This window comes from Carassius carassius, chromosome 26, assembly GCF_963082965.1.
Source record: "Carassius carassius chromosome 26, fCarCar2.1, whole genome shotgun sequence".
In the NCBI taxonomy this organism is placed as follows: Eukaryota; Metazoa; Chordata; class Actinopteri; order Cypriniformes; family Cyprinidae; genus Carassius; species Carassius carassius.
In genome coordinates, this window is record NC_081780.1 from 18,581,760 (window position 1) to 18,602,179 (window position 20,420).

At 35.3% G+C, this 20,420-nt stretch overlaps 2 protein-coding genes across 5 annotated transcripts in view; one reads left to right on the forward strand and one right to left on the reverse strand.

Moving 5' to 3' along the window:
* Positions 1-5,546, reverse strand: part of cerk (ceramide kinase) — a 36,232-nt gene extending 30,686 nt beyond the window's left edge. Inside the window, exon 1 of the mRNA XM_059511501.1 lies at positions 5,206-5,546. Within this exon, the coding sequence (XP_059367484.1) occupies positions 5,206-5,356 (151 nt within the window). The 5' untranslated portion in view covers positions 5,357-5,546. The remainder of the gene's footprint in view (positions 1-5,205) is intronic.
* A 1,292-nt stretch (positions 5,547-6,838) lies between these two features.
* tbc1d22a (TBC1 domain family, member 22a) overlaps positions 6,839-20,420 on the forward strand; it is a 146,602-nt gene continuing 133,020 nt past the window's right edge. For 3 of the 4 annotated variants that reach the window (XM_059511504.1, XM_059511503.1, XM_059511506.1), the window contains exons 1-4: positions 6,840-7,078; positions 7,897-7,953; positions 10,018-10,448; positions 14,796-14,975. In XM_059511504.1, coding sequence (XP_059367487.1) covers positions 7,017-7,078; positions 7,897-7,953; positions 10,018-10,448; positions 14,796-14,975 — 730 coding nt within the window. In that variant the 5' untranslated portion in view covers positions 6,840-7,016. Of the gene's footprint in view, positions 7,079-7,896; positions 7,954-10,017; positions 10,449-14,795; positions 14,976-20,420 lie in introns of all 4 variants that reach the window. The other variant, XM_059511502.1, reaches the window with a different exon arrangement.

The following is a 20,420-nucleotide window of genomic DNA, read 5'->3' on the forward strand; positions in this document are numbered from 1 at the left end:
TCAATCTTTTGTTTTAGTCTTAAAAAGTGAAATGTGTATGTAACAGACAATTATCTTATCCTTTCTTGTAAAAAACGTGACAAGATCACAAATTCGAAAGTGAAAGCACCCAAAGCCAGGCTTATAGCACAGCAAAAGAGGAATTCCCATTCACAAAATTCAAATCAGAAATAATACTGATGAACAACAATGGGTTGAATATTAACCACTTTCGTTTACATATAGCTATAAACTATGACAAAGCATGCATTGATTAATCCCATGTTGTAGTGCAAAAAATAAAAATAAATAATTAACTAAATATTGCGACCACATCATGTGCTCATGCGACAAACTAAGCAAGTTATTCGCAAAAAGTACGGAAGTTCTAAGTGGCCATGCATTATAATTTTTTTCCTTCTTGTTTTCTCATTATAACGACTCAATTTTCTCGTTATCTCGACATAACGAAAGTTTGTTTTCTACATGACAGTTTTACATGATCCTTCAGAAATCATTCTAATATGATGATCTTGCTGCTAAACGCCTCATTCATGCCGTGAGACACTGAAGACTGTAGTAATGATGCTGAAAATAAAACTTTGACCACAGAAATTAATGACACTTTTAATTAGACTGCAGCAATAACATTTTGTCACACATTATTTTATTTAGTTCAGAATAGTAGGAGAATCGTGATCTCTATATGAGTCCAAAAAAATCATGATTTTCAATTTATCCAGAATCGTGCAGCCTGTGGATCATGTTTTGGAATATTACTCATGTCCTTCCAGGCATCGGTAACCATGGAGATATGAGTTTGGGACCAGACTTTTATTCCCTTCTCGCAAAGTACTGAAGCGCCATGTTTGAGCAGCATAACACACCATTCATCCATCCAACGTGACCTTTCCAGCAAAACCAAACATTTGTTTAGTATGAAAGGGCCCTCTACAAATAATGTCTTTTGTGTCCCCACTACTCCAGTTACGCGTTCTGAGAAAATTAACTTGTGGTGAAAGAGGTTAGATTACACAGCATATGGACAAAGTAAATTGCACACTAGACAGCCAGTGCTGACACAAGTCATTCTGGTCACCAACAGATTTCCACAGTAAAAACTAAATAAATCTTCCCCATGTTCTTCACGTCTAAAAATCAATCAAACAGGTCAGCTTCAAGTGTATGTTAACTACAAGAAGAGATCACTCCAGAAACTGAATTTTGGAGAAGAGGCATGAAAAGAGACATTTTTGAAAAGGTATCCATTTATAAACCTTGAGAGTAAGAGTGTGAACAGCACCGCAAACTACACCGAGGAATGCGAAACACCGAAAACAAAACAAGGAAGAAAAAAAATCAAAGAACAACAAAAAACAAAACAAAACAACAATATTTGGGTACTGATGACAACAAAACCAGTTTAGACTTAACCATAAAAGGATCTCCCTGACCTCATGTGAGCAATGGTTTTATTCTTGTGAAATCCTTTAATTAAACAATGGCGCCTTGAACTACCTTAAGCAGGGTGGAAACTTCATTTAATGTGTCATGGCTCCGAGGAAAACATCCATCAAGAGCTTTAAATAAAAGTCGGCTTTGTGTAATGGATCTTAGTACTGGAGGTCACCCAGTTCTCAACTTCTCCTCGGATGTATAACGTATCCATGGCATGGGCAAAGGTCTGGCTCAAGTGTAACAGTTTAAAAACCTGGATTAGTTTTGAACTTAATATTTATGTGGAGTTCATGGTTCTATTACATGGGTCATTTTAAAAGGTCAAGGATATTGAAACGACCCATTTTAGTTTATTTTACTTTTAAACAAGATATCATTCACTCACATTCATGTTGTTACAAACCCGTACAGCTTGGGGCCATCCTTAAAAATATTTTGGTTTGCAGTAACAGTAATCTTTTTTAGAAAACGGGTTAGTAGGTCGGTCTATTTTATTTTTTTTTTTCAAGTTTCAATGTAAAAAAAAAAAGAAAAAATTGGGTGATGGTTTTTTTCAACCCGTGCCTTCGGGTGCATAATTGCAAACCTCATTTTTATGCAGGCTATAGACCACAAACAAATTAAAATCTTTGTCAAAAACATGTTTAGCAATATTACATGCAGTAATATTTTGCTTGATGCGCTATCTTGAGGCCTCAGAAGAGAAGCAAAAAGCTTTTCTTCACCCTAACTGAAATTATGCATTTTAAATTCGAATATAATCATATTTAAGTAAAAAATTCGAATTTAGTTTTTCAGCTATTTTGACAGCCCTAGGCGATTCTAGCCCGAATCTGTATCTGTATGCATGAGACTTAATACAGGCAGAATTCACAAAAGAGAAAAGAGAAACATTGTGTAGAAGTATCATTTGCTGTTATGTGTGTGTGTCCGAAGCTGCAGTTGCTGTGTGACGTGTGTTCCAAAAAAAAAAAAAAAAAAAAACTTGGACGCGCTCAAAAAAAAAAAAAAAAAAAAAAAAAAAAAAACCTGGTCGCGCTCCGAGAGAATTTCGTTAAAATCAATTTCCTATTTTCATTTTCGAATCTTGTGTTGGTTGGTCCAATTGATTCGTGCAATAGATTTTCGAACATAAAGTGACAGTCGACACTGTCACGGTTTTAGACTAGACTGGGAAAGGGAAGGGATGGGAAAAGATCTGGGCACAGTTTTCCCAGAACTTCGTGCGAAGTTAAAGTGGTGTCGAGCTGTTTTAATGCATTTTTTAGATGTATTATAGTGCCCGAACCCGTATGACTTTGAACAGTGACTGCGAATATTTTGTTTACTGCAGCCGCAGCCATCATTACCAAGCGCGAACCGTTGACTCTGACAATGAATGAGAATATGAGACGAAGCGAACGCACAGGCCATAGTGGGACATCCGTTAACCAATAGTGTAAACATAGATGACGTCACAAGGTTTTTTTTAATTAAGGAAGATAGCCTTTGTTTGTATGTAGGCCAAGGAAATTTATATATTTACAATACTTACTTAAATATAATTAATATTATTGTATTGCTTTTGTATTAGTTGTTTGAAGAGTAAAAAAAAATTGGTCGGTCTTAACGCAAATTTACAATCGACAAGTCGGTCGGACTAAAAGCAAAAAAAAAAAAAAAAAATGAGTCGGTCCTAAATTGACAGGGTCGGTCGGTTTACGGCAAACAAGAATATTTTTAAGGATGGCCTGGAACATTGGATTTTAAGCAGAATCTTTATGCTGCTTTTACATATAGCAACAGTTTACAGCAAGCATACATAAGATCCTTGAAGATTATCCATAACTAGGATTTTCAAATGAATTATCCAGTCAGTTCATCAGCATTTGTTTTCAGGTTTTTTATAACAGGGTTGTGATTTTTGTGTAAGCTTTATTTTTGGCTATTAGGAATATTTCACTCATGGTGGTTCTTTAAACATAGTGAAAACTTATTGTTGGGTCATTCTGTGTCAGCTCAACCAGAGGTCCCCTACAAAATAGTACCAAAGAGTGGATTACTCAGTACAGATTCATCCACAACATTTAATATTTTGGCGTTCATCATTATACATGTTTATTTGTCTTCAGAATAAAATATGAGCTAATTCTAAAAATTTGAGCCGGGGACCTCTGGTTGAGTCGACACAGAATTACCCTGTTGTAACTTATAACTGTGATAATACGCATTTGTTTTTATTTCTAAGAGCTGAGATTAAACTGCCAGATGTCTTTGCCTTGTTTATAACTCTAACCTTGACTGTATAACAATTTGCTGAATTCAAACCAACTGTTTGAAAAGTTTATGTCCACCAGCAAACAATGACCTGACCGTTTGTCTAGCATATAATTTGTGGTCATTCTCTTCTTCTGAAAGAGTTCCAGTTAAATGTGAGTGATTTTCAGAAAACAATGTTACACAAATAACTAATGAACTACCCAAACCTGGAAGTTAATTTATGACAATTCATGACAGACTCATTAACAATCCGAACCATAGACCTCCAGCAATGAGAGGACAGAAGTAGAGTGTGTGCAACAGACTGGTGGAAACACAACACAATCCAGTTCCTCAAGATTATTAGTGACCTCTCTGACCTTCCAGTACAGTCTGAGAACGCTTCACACACTCTTTATACACAACTTAACTTTTTTCAAGTTTTTCAAGTTTTCAAGGTTTATATGTTTAAACTTAAAGTTTTAACATACTTCCCACTAGGAACAGAAAAATTATTCTGTTAAGAAACTCATCTTGATACTTTACATAACATTCACTGTAAAAATTTACTAAAATGTAACACTGTAACTTAACATTAAGTAATGCAAAATTTCAAGTTGACTAAACTAATGTTTTTTTTTTTTTGTCAGTGAGGTAACAAATTACTTTAACTTTTATTTTGTGTTCTATAAAATAAATGGTATTTTTATATTTTATTTTTTATGGCTGTAATTAAAAACTTAGTGAACTGCCTACCTAGCAGACAGCGATTTAGGGCATCACATGCGCACAGACCACGGCATGTTTAGGCCTCATAGACGAGTTCTGAGTAAGCAGGATTTTTTGGGCACCATACAGTTTTACATACATACAAACCCAAAATTTTTAGGAGTCAGTAGCATTTCTGGACATCAGAAATGTGTGCTTACAACACAGCATTTTGGGATGTCAAAGATTCTGAGCAGAGTTTTATGGTATTATAAGCATGTTCAGATTCAGTGGTGTTTTGGGCATCATACAGTAGACCTTCATTTCCAGATATATATTATTCATCATACAACAGCAGGCTATTTCTAGGCATCATTTATGTGTTTTGAGTCAGCAGGGTTTTCAGACATCCTATACAATGTTACAAATTAACATTTGAGCAGCACAGGAGCATTCAAATTCAGATATACAGGCCTACTACATATACAGATATCTAGTCAGTAGTGTTTAGTCATATTTGGGAATTACAGACGTCTTTAAATCAGCATACTTTTGGGTACCACTGACATGCTCAGAATCAGCAGTGTTTTGGGGCATTAAAGATGTCATCCAGTCAGTATCTTTTTGGGGCATCATAGTTAGCCTGTTAAAATGTTGCGTTCTTCTCTGTACATACTCTAGATCCGATGCCTAAACCACGGTCTACTAGGCAGCTCAAGTCAGTTTTGAGACACCGCACACACCACTGTAACAAATAACAGCAGCAGCGTACCGTGTTGTATATTGTTATAGTGTTATTATTGTATTAGATATGTAACTCACCCGCTTTGACAACTCCATAAATGGCCCGTCCGGTGTGTTTTTTGGCGATTTGTATGTCTTTCCACGCGAGAATCGCGCAGTTTAATGTGACCTCATACAGTCTGCTCTGAACACACAGCTCAGAACACAACAGACGCGACTGCTTCTCCATTTCTGCTCTTAACAACAAATACACACTAGTTATCTGACTTTCATCTTCAAAACGAGTTTATACTATACCGCCCGACGCTTTAAATTATTATAAAAATACTACAATCGCTACAATAATGCTCGTTTTCCCCTAAGCAGTTTGGCTACATAGCGGTTTTCTCTTTCCTGGTAAAGTGGGAGGAGCCAGAGATATCTGCGTCACACATAATCCTATTGTAGGAGGTGCGATGTGAGTGCTTGGCATACTTTGTTTGTTTGTTTATTAATTTATTGTGGCACTGTTAGTTAATATGGGATCTACACTAATTTATTTAAAAAGTTATATTATATATGACATATTTTGCCACTCGGACAGTATATATTACATGCTGTATGTACATGTTATAAAATATGAAAACGTCTAGAACAGTTTTCTTCCATCATATATTTAACGTGTTGAACTTTTATACTGTACATATAATGTTATATAGGCTAATGAATATAATATAATATAATACAATACAATACAATACAATACAATAAAATATAATATAATATAATATAATATAATATAATATAATATAATATAATATAATATAATATAATATAATATAATATAATATAATATAAAACAATGCAATATCATATAATTTATACAATGTTAAAGCTATTAGCTATTGCCATGGTGGACTCCTTTAAGTGTATTACTTGAATAAAAGTATTGACATTTCTATTCTCCAAATCAATGGTATAGGGTGTTTCCTCAGTCAGATTCATTATATGGAAAAATGCGACCAATGCTGTCAACATTGTGCGTTATTGCAACGTTAATGTCTTATTGTATCTTTCAATAATCTTTCTAATTGCCATAATTCATTCTACTCAGGAAATAGTTAGCCCACCTAAAAAAATGCATCATAATTAAGCAAGGCCTAAAACTGTTGTACTATATATATATATATATATATATATATATATATATATATATATATATATACATACAGTACAGAGCAAAAGTTTGGAAACATTACTATTTTTAATGTGAATTTGAAAGAAGTTTCTTCTGCTCATCAAGCCTGCATTTATTTATATATGAATATAGATGTGTGACTGATTTTCTCTATTTTGGAAAGATGTGTTGTTTGATTTTATTTAACTAGATAAAAATAGTAGGCCTACTGAAAAAAGGGTCTTATCAAGTCACTTCTCCACATTTCACATAAATAAGTGCCAATTCTGCGACTATAAGCTACATTTTAAGGCATATCTCAACAATATTTTGAAAATATGTAATAATATTGTTATTAAAATCTCTTTTGACGTTTCTTTATCATTCCAGTGCTGTGTTGTTTATTGATTTATTTAGTAACATCCTCGTATGTTTTATGTTTAGAAATTAAACATATATTTACAAGATGGCATCAAACATTTTAAGAGGACTGTGAGGGAACTAAAGAAGGCGTGGAGAAACGTCCACTTTTGATTGGCTGTTCAACAGTCACTCATGAGGCCCCTTAACCAATCACAGCCGCGCTAATATGCGGTGGGCGGTACCAACATGGCGGCTCTCTGAGTTTAAGAAGAGGAATTGAGGTGTAAATAAACTCTTCTTGCACATTTCACACAACTTATCAGCTTATTTCGCCCCTTTAATTTATGAGCGAGTACTCTGAAGCCAAAATATGTCAGGCGACGGCAGCAAAAAACAGTTCTGGAAGAGAAACACAGCCAAGGTTCCTGGGAAGTGAGTGACGTGTTCATGCTAATGTCGAGCTCTGTGTGTGAATTGATATGTGTTTAAATATAGATCCAATTTATTGAACAATATATTTTAACTCAAGATCTCATAGGGAGAGCTCCAAATGTTCGGAATAACACGTGTCAATCAAATCTGATCTTCTCAAGGCTGTTTTTAACGGTCTTTTAATGTGATGTGTGCTAGCTGTAACGTACTGCTCCCTGCATATATTGATGTCAGTGATCTATTAAATTTATATCATCATAATTATATTTTTCTAACACTGACATGTGCCCTTTGATTAATGTGTATGTGGTGATAATATCTGTTGTATCGATCAAATCTCTGTGTTAATAGTTTAGTTCAGAAAGTCATGTTAGCCTGTTAGCTATGGGCTTCTGGCCCCTCTTTTGACAACTCTTACAGACAAGTAACGGTACAGATTGGTACATTAAAAGTATCACTACATTAGTTATAGTATTTTTATATATACCAATATACTGGATGATTATTTTATTCACATACCATGCTTTTTACATTGTAACTTAAAACAGTACAATGGAGCGTTTTAAGTAGTTATGGCATCAAAAGCAACTTTATAAAACTTCATAACTAAAGTAGTGTATATATAATGTGGGTACAATCACGTGACAAATTACAAATATCTAATAACTCTTTAAAATGAAGGGTTGTTGTTTTTTAGTTTTGCTTCATTACTTCTTGACTTGTCAAACCAGTTTTCATATTGTCTAAATAATGATGGGGAGTTAAAAATAAAGATTTTTCCTATAAACATCCATCTTATCACTTATTCTTTTTCACAGTATCCAGCATGTTTATGGAGCCCAACACCCCCCATTTGACCCTCTGCTACATGCCAAGTAAGTGCAGTTATGTACTTTTTTTGTGTGTGGTTTTGATATTTCAGACCCTTTAACAGTGTGTAATTTTCCTGTATACTAGCGTTTAGTTTAGCTGAAAAGAACGTATGTGACCCAGGACCACAAAACCAGTCTTAAGGTTCCTTTTTTTTAATAAATAGCTAAGCTTTCCATTGATGTATGGTTTGTTAGGATAGGATGATATTTGGCTGAGATAAAACTGTTTGAAATTTTGGGAATATGAGGGTGCAAAAAAAAAAAAAAAAAACATCAAAATATTGAGAAAATCACCTTTAATGTTGTCCAAATTAAATCTTTAGCAATGCATGTTACAAATCTGAAATGTACAAAATATCTTATTGGAACCATGATCTGTACGTAATATCCTAATGATTTTTGGCATAAAAGAAAAATCAATCATTTTGACCCATACAATGTTTAGTTGGCTATTGCTACAAATATAGTCCAGCGACTTAAAACTAATTTTGTGCTCCAGGGTCACATATTCAAAGATAGAAGGGGATCTTTTGCTTTAATTTTTTTTAAAAGACAGTATCGTTTGCAACCCGTTTTACTTCCTTAATTTCAGCACGATAAAGAAAACTGGACAATGTAACAGCATATGCCACTGTATAAAATTGTGTCTTTATATATGGTTGATCTGTTGGGTTTTCTATTTTACTTTAAAGTATATACAATTAAGAAAGTAAAATGGGTTCACATGTATGTTTAATAATAATAAATAAAAAAAGGTAGAGCATTACATGGCTTTTTTTTGTGAGGAATTGATTAGATCTTGAAAAAAAAGGAAACCTTAAACAGAAAGTCATTTCAGAGGAACAACAAGTTATTTCAGTTGAATTAAAGATAGCATTGTTCCCCTTTCTATAAAATGCATAGATTAATCATTCCCAATAAAAACAGAAATTTGAGTTTTTAGAATATGAAAAGAGTTCATTTTGATGTTGAATTTGCATAGAATATAGTGAAAATGTAGTGATCGTACTTGTTGCTATTTTCTTTTTGACAGCCACAGATGTTTCTAGAATGAATCAGCAAACCCTGCCCATTGAATTGCCACATGAACTAGACTAAAAGCAGCCGCCTTTGGAGCTTCTGGAACGAGATACTTAAGAGTAGGGTTGCAAAGGGATGGAAAATTTCCTAAAATACTGAGATGTTTCCAAAATTTGATGGACATTTTCAACCTTTTTGCAACTCTACCCCTGATTTTTGGAGTTAGCTGGCTATAGTAGGGATGGCCGATATATCGCATGTGATTGTCACGCTCATTTCGTCAGTAAAGCCGGTTCCCTGATTAGTGGTAAATTGCCATCAACTGTGTTCAAATGGAGCGGCATTTAAAAGACAGAGCTGTATATCACTGACAAGCTACGCAATATCGCGTTCATTATCGCAGATGAATCACCTTCGATAATGAACGCGATATTGCGTAGCTTGTCAGTGATCTACGGCTCTGGCTATTTATTGCCACTCCATTTGAAAGCAGTTGATGGCGATGGCTTTACTGACGAAATGCGCGTGACAATCGCATGCGATATATCGGCCATCCTTAGGCTATAGTGAGAACACAACATGAAATTGAGTAGAACACATTAAGTGTTTTATATCATTTCCTGTAAACTTTTAAATGAACCCCAACCTCTAATGTAAGTTTAAAATATGTGCAATGTATCCACTTCATTTTGTGCATAACTTTAATCAGAATTTGATCCCTCAAAAATAGGTTTGAACTTTATCTTAAATGGTGCTGCTGACAGGAATTTGTGATGACAAAGCGACCAGAAATCATTGGATTTTAGCAGTATGTGGCAACACGAGCAGCTGTGACCATTTTTGTGACGCCCCAAGTTGAGAAAAAGTAACTTTTTTGTAAGTGAACAGTGAATTGGCGACTAACAATTAGAGTTCGAGGAGCAAGAATTTCCCTGTTCTTTATGATTTCACCATATTTAGGAATATTATTAAAGTTATCTGTGGAAGACCGGCATTCTGTATTTGTTTGATTCATATATAAACAAAAGTCAAAATTTTCTCTTGCAGTCTGATGAAAGCAGGAAACAAGCCTCCATCTGCAACTACGCCAGGAAAACCAAAGAAAGCCACCACCTTCCAAGAGTTTGAGAGCATCACCAGTGATGCCTGGGATGTGGGAGATGATGATGATGAACTTCTCGCTATGGCAGCCCAAAATCTCAACATTGAGGTCGTTATGGAGACAGCCAATAAGGTGATAGAAAACCACAGCAAGCTGCGGGAAAGAAGACAGCAACGGATGGACAAGATGACTGAGCCTGATGACAAAGATGGACAGGAAGCACACGAGGAAGAGGAGGAAGAGCCAGATGAAGAGGATGAGAGAGAGGAAGGGGCAGAGAAGACAACAGATCTGTCGTTCAGTTCAGAAGATCTTCCACTCAGTGGCAATAGACTGGTGAAGTCACAAAGTGAAGCCCCTGTTGGCTCGCCTAAAGGTCAGTAAGACATCGGAACAACTGCATTTCCTGTCTCTGTTTACCCTTTTTGTCTGGTTTATTGTTTGAATGTTTGTTTAGTGTTAACAAATTTGAAATTAATCTTTGGTTGTTGTGTTAAGTGGTGTTTCTCTAAAATAAAAATAATAGATAATGATTAAAATAAATATTAGATGAAAAAAAGAAAAGAAAAGTAGTTTAAAAAAGGCGTAATACTAAAATAAAATAAACTAAAATAAAAATACATGAAAAGGCTAAACTGATATTAAAAATCTAAATAATAATAATAATATTAAGAAATAATAAAAATAAAGTCTAAAACAAAATTGCTAAAACTTTAGATGAACTGAAAACATAAAATGCTAATAAAAAAATGATAATGAGCAGGGGAAATCTGTTACCTCATTCAGAAAATTAATTCACGGATTTGCCCTGCACAATGTCTTCACACATGGACAAGTGTGACATCATATACCTCTGTAAATAAATATAATTTAAATTCATGCCTCGCACACTTAAGTGCACTTTAAATGGAACACATACTTTCACTTCGAACTAGAATCATGGTAGAATATCCTGTGATGTCCACTTCGCAGGGCACCTACGTTCAAGTGGAACCAATATCTGAAACCATAAGAGAAACATACAAAATGTGCAGAGCAGGGGGCACGAGGACTGGAATTGAGAACCGCTGACTTTTTACGCGTTGCGTTGCATCACGCCGCGTAAACATAAAACCATGTCTGCATTTGTTATCGGAGAAACGACAAACAACAAGCGCTACTCTAAACTGCTCAAAATTTGTGTTTGAATCATCAGTGTGCAAATCCTTTAAATATGGAAACGTACATGCAGACTGTGAGTCAGAACAGCCAGCATTGTAGTCTACTGTCCCAGGATCAGGAAACAGTCCTCCTTAAGATGCACTGCACACATTTGCATATTTGGATTAAACTGTTCTAGAACAGTGTTCAGTGCTTTCCACACATAGACTTTACTTGGGCGGGCCGCCCAGCTATATTAATTAATCAAGTGTAAATAACAATATGTGTGTGTGCGAGCACACACGCATGCACGCACGCACACACATATATATATATATATATATATATATATATATATATATATATATATATATATATATATATATATATATATATATATATATATATATATATATATAAATATATTATGCAGATATATTGAATTATCAAATAAGATGTTATGATAATGTGTTTGGTTCAAAGCATATTCAAACTAATTAATCCTTTGAAAACATTGAAATCTGTATGATCAACAAACAAATATTGGATTCAAAATACAACAAATCTCACAAATCACACTTGAAATATTGTTAAAATTGTAATTATTGATTTATAAAACTTTTTAAAATTTAGCAAAAACTATATTTAGATATAAACAATCTTAATAGGTAAATATAACCCTTCTTATGAAATTACATATCACTGTGCTTTCGTAGTGACTAATTTGAGAAGAGGAAAAATGTTTCTTTGGATTTGGGGATTTTGTTTCAGCGGATTTAGGTCATTAGGCAATGCTTAAATTCATTTTCTAATATCTTTGCAATGCTTTGACATATCAAAGTTCTTTTCATAAGTTTTTGCCAGCACTCTACCTAGATGCTGTGTAAAATTTGATGAAGCCTGAACCAAAGACCTTGGAGGAGTTCCAGTTTTGCACAGACTAGCAAAAAAAAGAGAAGGTTTTATTGTTATATTGCCAATTTTGTTGTGACTATGTTTTTTGCCATCTAAATGCAAGACCTTGCTGGGAAAGATCAACTAATTTAGCTCAAGTCTTAAATGAGAGTTTGGATTTGGGAACAGACCTGTGACCTTCTAAACTCTAGACTTCCCTTTTCTCCCTGTCCTTTTTCTAGCTAATTAGCATGACCTTCATTAAATTGTTTCATTTGAACTTGTAGTAATTAACTGGGAGGCTGTAACATTGTAAACCTGCATGGCCAAGGCAAATTGGAGCCAGTGAAATGTCAATCAATTGTTTTGTGTTCACCAATAAGCTTTAATATGTTAATATAGAATGCATTTTTCCCCATAGAGCTCAAACTTTCACTCTGATACTTTTGAAGCATAGCCAATCAAATCACAGCATCTTTATTTCCAATAATATTAGAATCCCAGTTCTGTATAGTACTGCAGTGACCTGAAGGCCCAAAAAATGAATGGGTATGATGTCATTGTAAACAAAAATCTAACCATACCAAAGTTCGCTTATGGTTTGTGTGGGTAGTTTGAAATGGCTCACTAGCTCAAACTTTCCAGAAAGCTTCCACCTGACATTGGTCCATAGCAAATACATAATATGTGGCTGTGCTTTAATGCTTTTCCTTATCTGACATGGAAAACTTTCAGGAATATGTCTCAACTCTCAACAAGTTTATTGAGGTGAGACAATGCTAATAACATGAACACACGGGAGAGCTGTCAGACGGCATTGGGATATTTGCAATTAGTATACTGCTGCTCATCTATTTCAAAACACTTTCTAACCTCTGAGCGAAGATTGAAACACTTTTTCCTATGAGTATTTGATTACATGAGGATTGACGTCTTCCATCAAGGTTCCTGCCCTTTTTGCTTTGACAGCCTCAGTGGCAGTGGATGACTGTGATAATGGACTTCCTGTTGATGCGTTCCACCTCTAACAGCACCTTGTGTTGACACTGTCAACAGCCGTCACGCACTGTCTAATTTCTGCAGGGATTACATGAACGCCATTAATCGTTGAAGATGTTTTGATGCTTAATGGGAGAATGATCTCTCAAAGTCACCCAGAGACACATTTAATGCCTCTAACAAGCATACAATCACATTTTACAGTGACGTTCAGTGTTATGGACAGCATGCGTATTAAACATTTGGGAAAAATCAATTCACATATACTTTCACATTATCCCACATATCCAATTCACATATCCTTTGTGATTCTTTGTGAGAACATTCTACCAAATGATGTACCCATATACCCATTATTAACATAATTTATTCAGCAGTTCTGTGCCCTGAGTAACCGTCTTCCTCCATTTTGGAATGTACCCCATTACGAAATTAACTTAATCAGCATTGTTTATGTTCAGAAGACGGCGTGTGCATGCAGAATCGTTGAAGTTTTGTTGTTATTGTTTTCTTTGCACAAAAAAGGTATTCTTGTAGCTTTGTAAAATTACGGTTAAACCCCCTGATGTCACATGGATTAATTTACAGATGTCCTTGCTACGATTCTGTGCGTTGATCGTGGTGATATCACTGCTGTCTATGGTGGGTCAGAGAGCTCTCAGATTCCATCAAAAAATACCTTAATTTGTGTTCCGAAGATGAACAAAGGTCTTTAAGCATATTAACTGATAACTGTGACCCATCCCCTCGGTGGGACGCCTACTATATTTCACTATATTACAAATAAATCCTAATCTAATCATGACAAACTATATATCGTTGGAAAGGTCTAAGACTCCTTAGATATTTTACCAATCTTTTTTGTAAAAAATTATGTAGGAAAAGTAATAGATTGATTTATGGCAAGAGTGCACCTCAAAAACCTACATCATAACAGGAGTTCTGACCTTTGTCAAAAAAAAAAGGTCTTCTTTGTTGCCTTTTTCTCTATCACGCTTTAGAAATCATATATCATATCATATATAAATTATATATCACTTGAAAACTTAAAATCTCAAAATGCATCCTTTTGAAACCCATTTTAAATTACACAATGTTTTCAGTCATGAATTATAAAAATGTAGGTTTGGATCATGCACTTTCAAGTCTATGTTCAAAAATGTGAGTGACAGTTAACAGGTTAAACCTAGTGTAGGAAATGGCAAAAGTAAATTATATAATTCAATTTTCATTTTGCACTAAATGTTGCACATACTGTATGGGAAACTGTTCATTTAAATACAGAAATACATTTTGCATATTACATTTTAAATTGAATTTTGCTACCCATATGCTTCCATACTCTGCATTGAGAATCACACGTAATCTCATCATGACACCATGAATTGAAATGAATTGAATCGTGTGGTGCCCAAAGATTACCTCTAATGATTATGGCACTCTGAATGAGGTGCATTTGTCCGAGCTCTATAATGGATTTAGTTTGACAGAAAAGTGTTTCATTACCACTAGCTGAGCATCTTGGGGTAGCTTCTTCTCTTGACCTATGGGTGATCTGATGTCCTAATATCCTATGTGTCATGAATTGCCTCCATAATCACATTTAATGGGCCGAGGGATGTGAGAGAGCAGTCAGTGTTTTTTTCATATGATCATTAAAGCTGTGTTTTCTTTTCTGTTGGTGTTTCAGAAGTAGGTGTTGAACAGGCAGTGCTTCACAGACAGCAGTCACTCCCGCACAGGCCTGTGATTCCTCTGGTGCCCCGCATTGTGGATCAGAACACATCCGGAACTCCTGCCATGTCCGAGAGAGAGGCGTCGAGACTCGACAAGTTCAGGCAGGTTCTGGCCGGACCTAATACTGATCTGGGTAAGATGCTGTTTTATGGTTCTTTTACTTAATTTCTGAACTCCCGGAGCAGTCCGTCACATAGTGTTACTCTTCATGTGCTTGGCTATAAAAATACTCGTAAATCTTCAGCCCTGCTCCTTGGAGCCCACTGTACTAAAAGTTTATTTCCAACCTGCTTCAGCTCACCTGGCCTGTTATGTTTCTAGTGATCCAGAAGAGCTTGATTAGCTGCTTCAGGTGATTAGAGTTGGAATTAAACTATGCAGAACAGTGGATACCCAGGATTTAGGGTAAATTATTCATTACTAGTAACATGTAAATAAAGACAAGTTTTAACAGTACGCAGTCACTACAGTCTTTGCTCTCATATAATTGCTCAGAAATATTTCTGAGGTTTAAGCAGGGCATATCCATGAAGTCAAGATGGTGTAGATGTTGACAGGTCTCTGGACGTTGGAGTGTCAGTTCTGGTTTCATTTGACTGGCTCTGAGGGCGTCCCTGAATCAGTTTGGCTGCTGTTGCCATTATTAGACATCTGAAATTATGAGTCAGACATGTGGCAGCAGAATGAAATATGGATGAAATCTATAATTAAGCTGGGATCTCCAACATGATAATGAATTCCCATCCATCCACAGTAGGGCTGTCAAAATGGCTGAAAAAGTATATTCAAATTTTGTACTTCAAATATTATCAAAATTATTATTTAAAATGCATAATTTCAGTTAGGGGTGAAGAAAAGCTTTTGGCTTCTTTTCTGAGGCCACAAGAGGGCACATCGAGCAACATATTACTTATGCACATTTATCCAAAGCATAAGATAACATAACTATCTGTGAAAAAAGTGCATAATGTTTAGAATAATGGTTATATAATTAATTGGGTTGCTTTAACAGCTATAAACAAAACAGCATCATGTATGTATGCATAGTTTAATACAAAGGGCCGAAAGCCAATCGCACAGAGTACATTTTCATTTAAAAACATGAGATGCAGTGGGATAAAAAAAAAAAAAAACACCATCAAATCTTGATATGTTTTTTTTTCAAAGTTAAACTTGCATTAATTTTTCATGGCTTTCTAAAAATGCGGCTCCTTTGTGCAACCGTGATAGATGTCCCTTTAGAAAATGTGCGAAATATGTGTTCTGTGTGAACGGCTTGATTTCAGTTTTGATGTAAACAAGAACGCAGCAGCGCCGCATCTAATGGCTTCAACTGGATAGGCTAACAAAAACATTATAATGCAAAGACAGTTATATTGCCATCGCATCTCATGTGCCCCTGATAAGGCTGCCTCCTAAATGCACACCTAAAATTCTAATGCAACGTTTTTGCATTCAAATATGGATTTTTATTTTAAATTCAACGAATATTTGACATTAAAAAAAAATGCTTGACAGCCCTAATTCATAGCACTAATGACTGCCCTCTGTTGGTAGAGATTAGTAATTAGTATATCAGTTAATCATTTATATGATAATAATGTAGGTAGTGTGCATTTATGTTAGGAAGTAATTGCGTACGTAAGGAAGGAAAGATGTGAGTTTGTTTGTGTACATGCACAAGAAAGGAAGTACTACGTACGCACTCAAGGAAGGTAGGAAGTCTACATAAGGAACTACATCTGTGCATGTTTTGCATGCTAACATACATAAAGACAAGTATGTGTATTCGAATGCAACCCTCTACAGATACCTTGAAAATTGAAAGTAAATTTCTTAGTTTACTCACCAGACGTGAGTTTTTTTTAAATATCTGAAAGTACTCTCTTAACTTCAGTGAGTTAAGAATTATAATATGATAATCAAGTATTATTTAATGATAGAACTTTAGTATTTAGAATTAAAACTTGATAACCATGTATGAATATTAGTCATTTTAAATGAACTTAGGACTGGTGGTGGTGCTTTTTTGGTCATTCAGTGTGTAACAATATAAAAACTTCACGGGAAGGAGGAGGCAGGAACCGGCAGACATTCAAATTAAGCTTTAATAATAATCAGAGCTCAGTTCTTGGACTACTTCTCTTCTCTGTCTACATGGCATCATTACGTTCTGTCATTCAGAAACATGGCTTTTCGTACCACTGCTATGCTGATGACACTCAACTCTACCGCTCATTGATCCTGATGATCCGACGGTAGCTACTCGCATCTCCGCTTGTCTAACAGACATTTCTTGCTGGATGATCATTACCTTCAACTCAACCTTGCCAAGACAGAACTGCTTGTGGTTCCAGCAAACCCATCGTTTCATCACCATTTCACCATCAAGTTAGGCACATCAACCATAACTCCTTCAAAAACAGCCAGAAGCCTTGGAGTTATGATTGATGATCAGCTGACTTTCTCAGACCACATTGCTAAAACGGTCCAATCCTTATATCCAATCCATATTTGCTTTATTCAACATCAAGAAGATCAGGCCCTTTCTTTCAGAACATGCTGCACAACCTCCTTGTTCAAGCTCTTGTTCTGTCCAGGCTGGACTATTGCAATGCTCTCTTGGCAGGTCTTCCAGCCAGTTCTATCAAACCTTTACAATGAATCCAGAACGCGGCAGCAAGATTAATTTTTAATGAGCCAAAAAGAATACACGTCACACTTCTATTTATCAATTTGCACTGCCTACCAATAGCTGCTCGTATAAAATTCAAGGCATTGATGTTTGTCTACAAAACTAGCACTGGCTCTGCACCCATTAACCTAAATTTATTACTTCAGACTTATGTGCCCTATAGAAGCTTGCGTTCTGCAAGTGAACGTTGCTTGATTGTGCCATCCCAAAGAAGCACAAAGTCACTTTTACGGACTTTTAAATTAAATGTTCCCTCCTGGTGGAATGACCTCCCGAACTCAATCCGAGCCGAGTCCTTAGCCATCTTCAATAATCAGCTTAAAACCCATCTCTTCCATCTTTATTTGACTCTCTAACTTTAGCACTCACTATTCTTATTCTATTCTTTAAAATAAAAAAATCGAACTAACGTATTTTTCGGACTATAAGTCGCACCTGAGTATAAGTCGCATTAGTCCAAAAATACGTCATGATGAGGAAAAAACATTATATAAGTCGCACTGGACTATAAGTCGCATTTATTTAGAACCAAGTACCGAGAGAAAACATTACCGTCTACAGCCGCGAGAGGGCGCTCTACGCTGCTCAGTGGTAGACTACAGGAGCACTGAGCAGCATAGAGCGCCATCTCGTGGCTGGAGAAGGTAATGTCTTCTCTTGGTTAACTTCTCTTGGTTCATGTCAAATTAATTTTGATAAATAAGTCGCACCTGACTATAAGTCACAGGACCAGCCAAACTATGAAAAAAAAGTGTGACTTATAGTCCGGAAAATACGGTACCTTTCTAATCTTTTTGTATTATATTTTCTTTTCATTTATTATGCATTATATATATGTATATATGTGTGTGTGTGTGTGTGTGTATATATATATATATATATATATATATATATATATATAATGACACTAGCTTGCTCTATTCTTTTTCTATTCTATCTGTTTTCTTTTTATTTATTATATTGTTTAAAAGCCCTTGCTACGTGTACTGTGTTAAGCTAACCAAGACTTGTTATAGCACTTATATATTGCTCTTTTTGTTGTTTTTGATTGCTTCCACTGTAGGGCTGGGATAAACGATTATTTTTTAAACGATTAATCTAGCGATTATTTTTCGATGCATCGATTAATCTAACGATTAATTTTTCCGGGCCGATTCGATTTCGATTATCTCCCCATTAATTGACTACTAACAATTTATACATGTTGATTTACATATCTGAATGAAAAAAACATGAATTCCTTAACTTTGCAATATATGTTTATTGCTCTTAAAATTACAAAATAAAAGACTGACTAAGAATGCATTACTTTGCAATTGTATAGAGCATAGGGCTGGGCGATATACAAAAAAAAAAAGATATCTCGATATTGTCAAATTTTTTACGATATTCGATATATATCTCGATATGTTTGCATTTAAATAATAAAAAATAAAACATGATTTTCTTTTGCCCATAAAAAAAAAAAAAACATTTAGATTAAACAGCTAATTTAAGCAGTTAAAAAATCTAGACCAAGAGATCACTTACTGCTTTTTATTAATGAATACATGTAGGCCTATATGTAACTGAAGCAGTGCAAATTAAGTAACAGTTACAGAAAGTGCATTCTGTCAACTTTTTAGTGCATGCAATTCACAATTTAAACTATGCAACTGGGATAAGTATTTTATTTTAATTTTTTAACAAGTTTTTTAAGCTAAGAACACAAGTCTGTCAACTGTCTGTGGTTTTAAGAGAAGCTCTGTGGCATGAAACTATGTTCTTACTGAGTGTACTCACTATGTACTCACTAAAAACCCTCTTAGATGGGGAGCTAGTTGCTGAAGCACATAGCTATTTCTTATATATAAATATATATAAATGAATACCAAAGACTTTTGCATTTTCTCTGTCTATATTATGGAAACTGGTAAACATGTCAGTGAAATTCCCCAATAGTAATTCCAAATGGCCATAGCCTATGTTTCTCTATTCAAACATCAGCGGTCGAGTAAGTGCATTTATTTTGCGATCACAAATGCAAACAATACAGTTGAGATCTCACGACAGAACACAGACCGGCTGAACGAAGCTTTCATTAGATTGCTCAATTCCAGCTTGTTAGTGTTTTCAGATTATCGTCGGCGGCTCTTCCGCAATGAGGAGTGACGTGCACGTGCTTAAAATAAGCAAACACCGGGAAGAAAATGTATCCTTGTAACAGTGGAGCTCTGATTGGGAGATTTAAACTCTTGTTATCTGGCAACAGCTATCATTACAGCTCTCGTAGTAGAGGGGCGTAGAGCAGTCAGCAGTTACAGGTTCCTTTTTTGGACATTCGGCGCGTTCTTTTGGGAAAGTATGCTTGAATTTGAAATATTCGATATTCCCGATATATTCAAATTGTACATCGTCGTCAAAATTATTCCGATAGTATCGCTAATATTAGATATATCGCCCAGCCCTAATAGAGCATAGCATTCAATAAAACCTTGAAGCCTTGAAAACACAGCTTACTGAAACAAGCTTACTGAACACATAGGGCCTAGCTTACTGAAAAAAAGTTTTTCTTTCAGATTAAAATAACAACAACTTGATGTCTAGCATTCAATAAAAAAGTTCACCCAAAATACTTGTTTAGAGCAATTGAAAGAATACAGTAACCAATGTAAACTTTAGGGCTTTAAGCTAATACAGAGAGTGCTTTTCCAAAATAAAAATAAAAAATTTAACAGTGGGAGCCAGCAGCCTGTCATGGAGAAAAAAAAATCTCCGATTGCTCCACGTGAAACTTTGGCGTTCCGCCCTTTTCTATCGTGTCTAATGATTTTGGTTAATATTCACGAGGGGTGGGGGAAGAGAGAGAGAGAGAGAGAGAGAGAGAGAGAGAGTGCTCGTGTA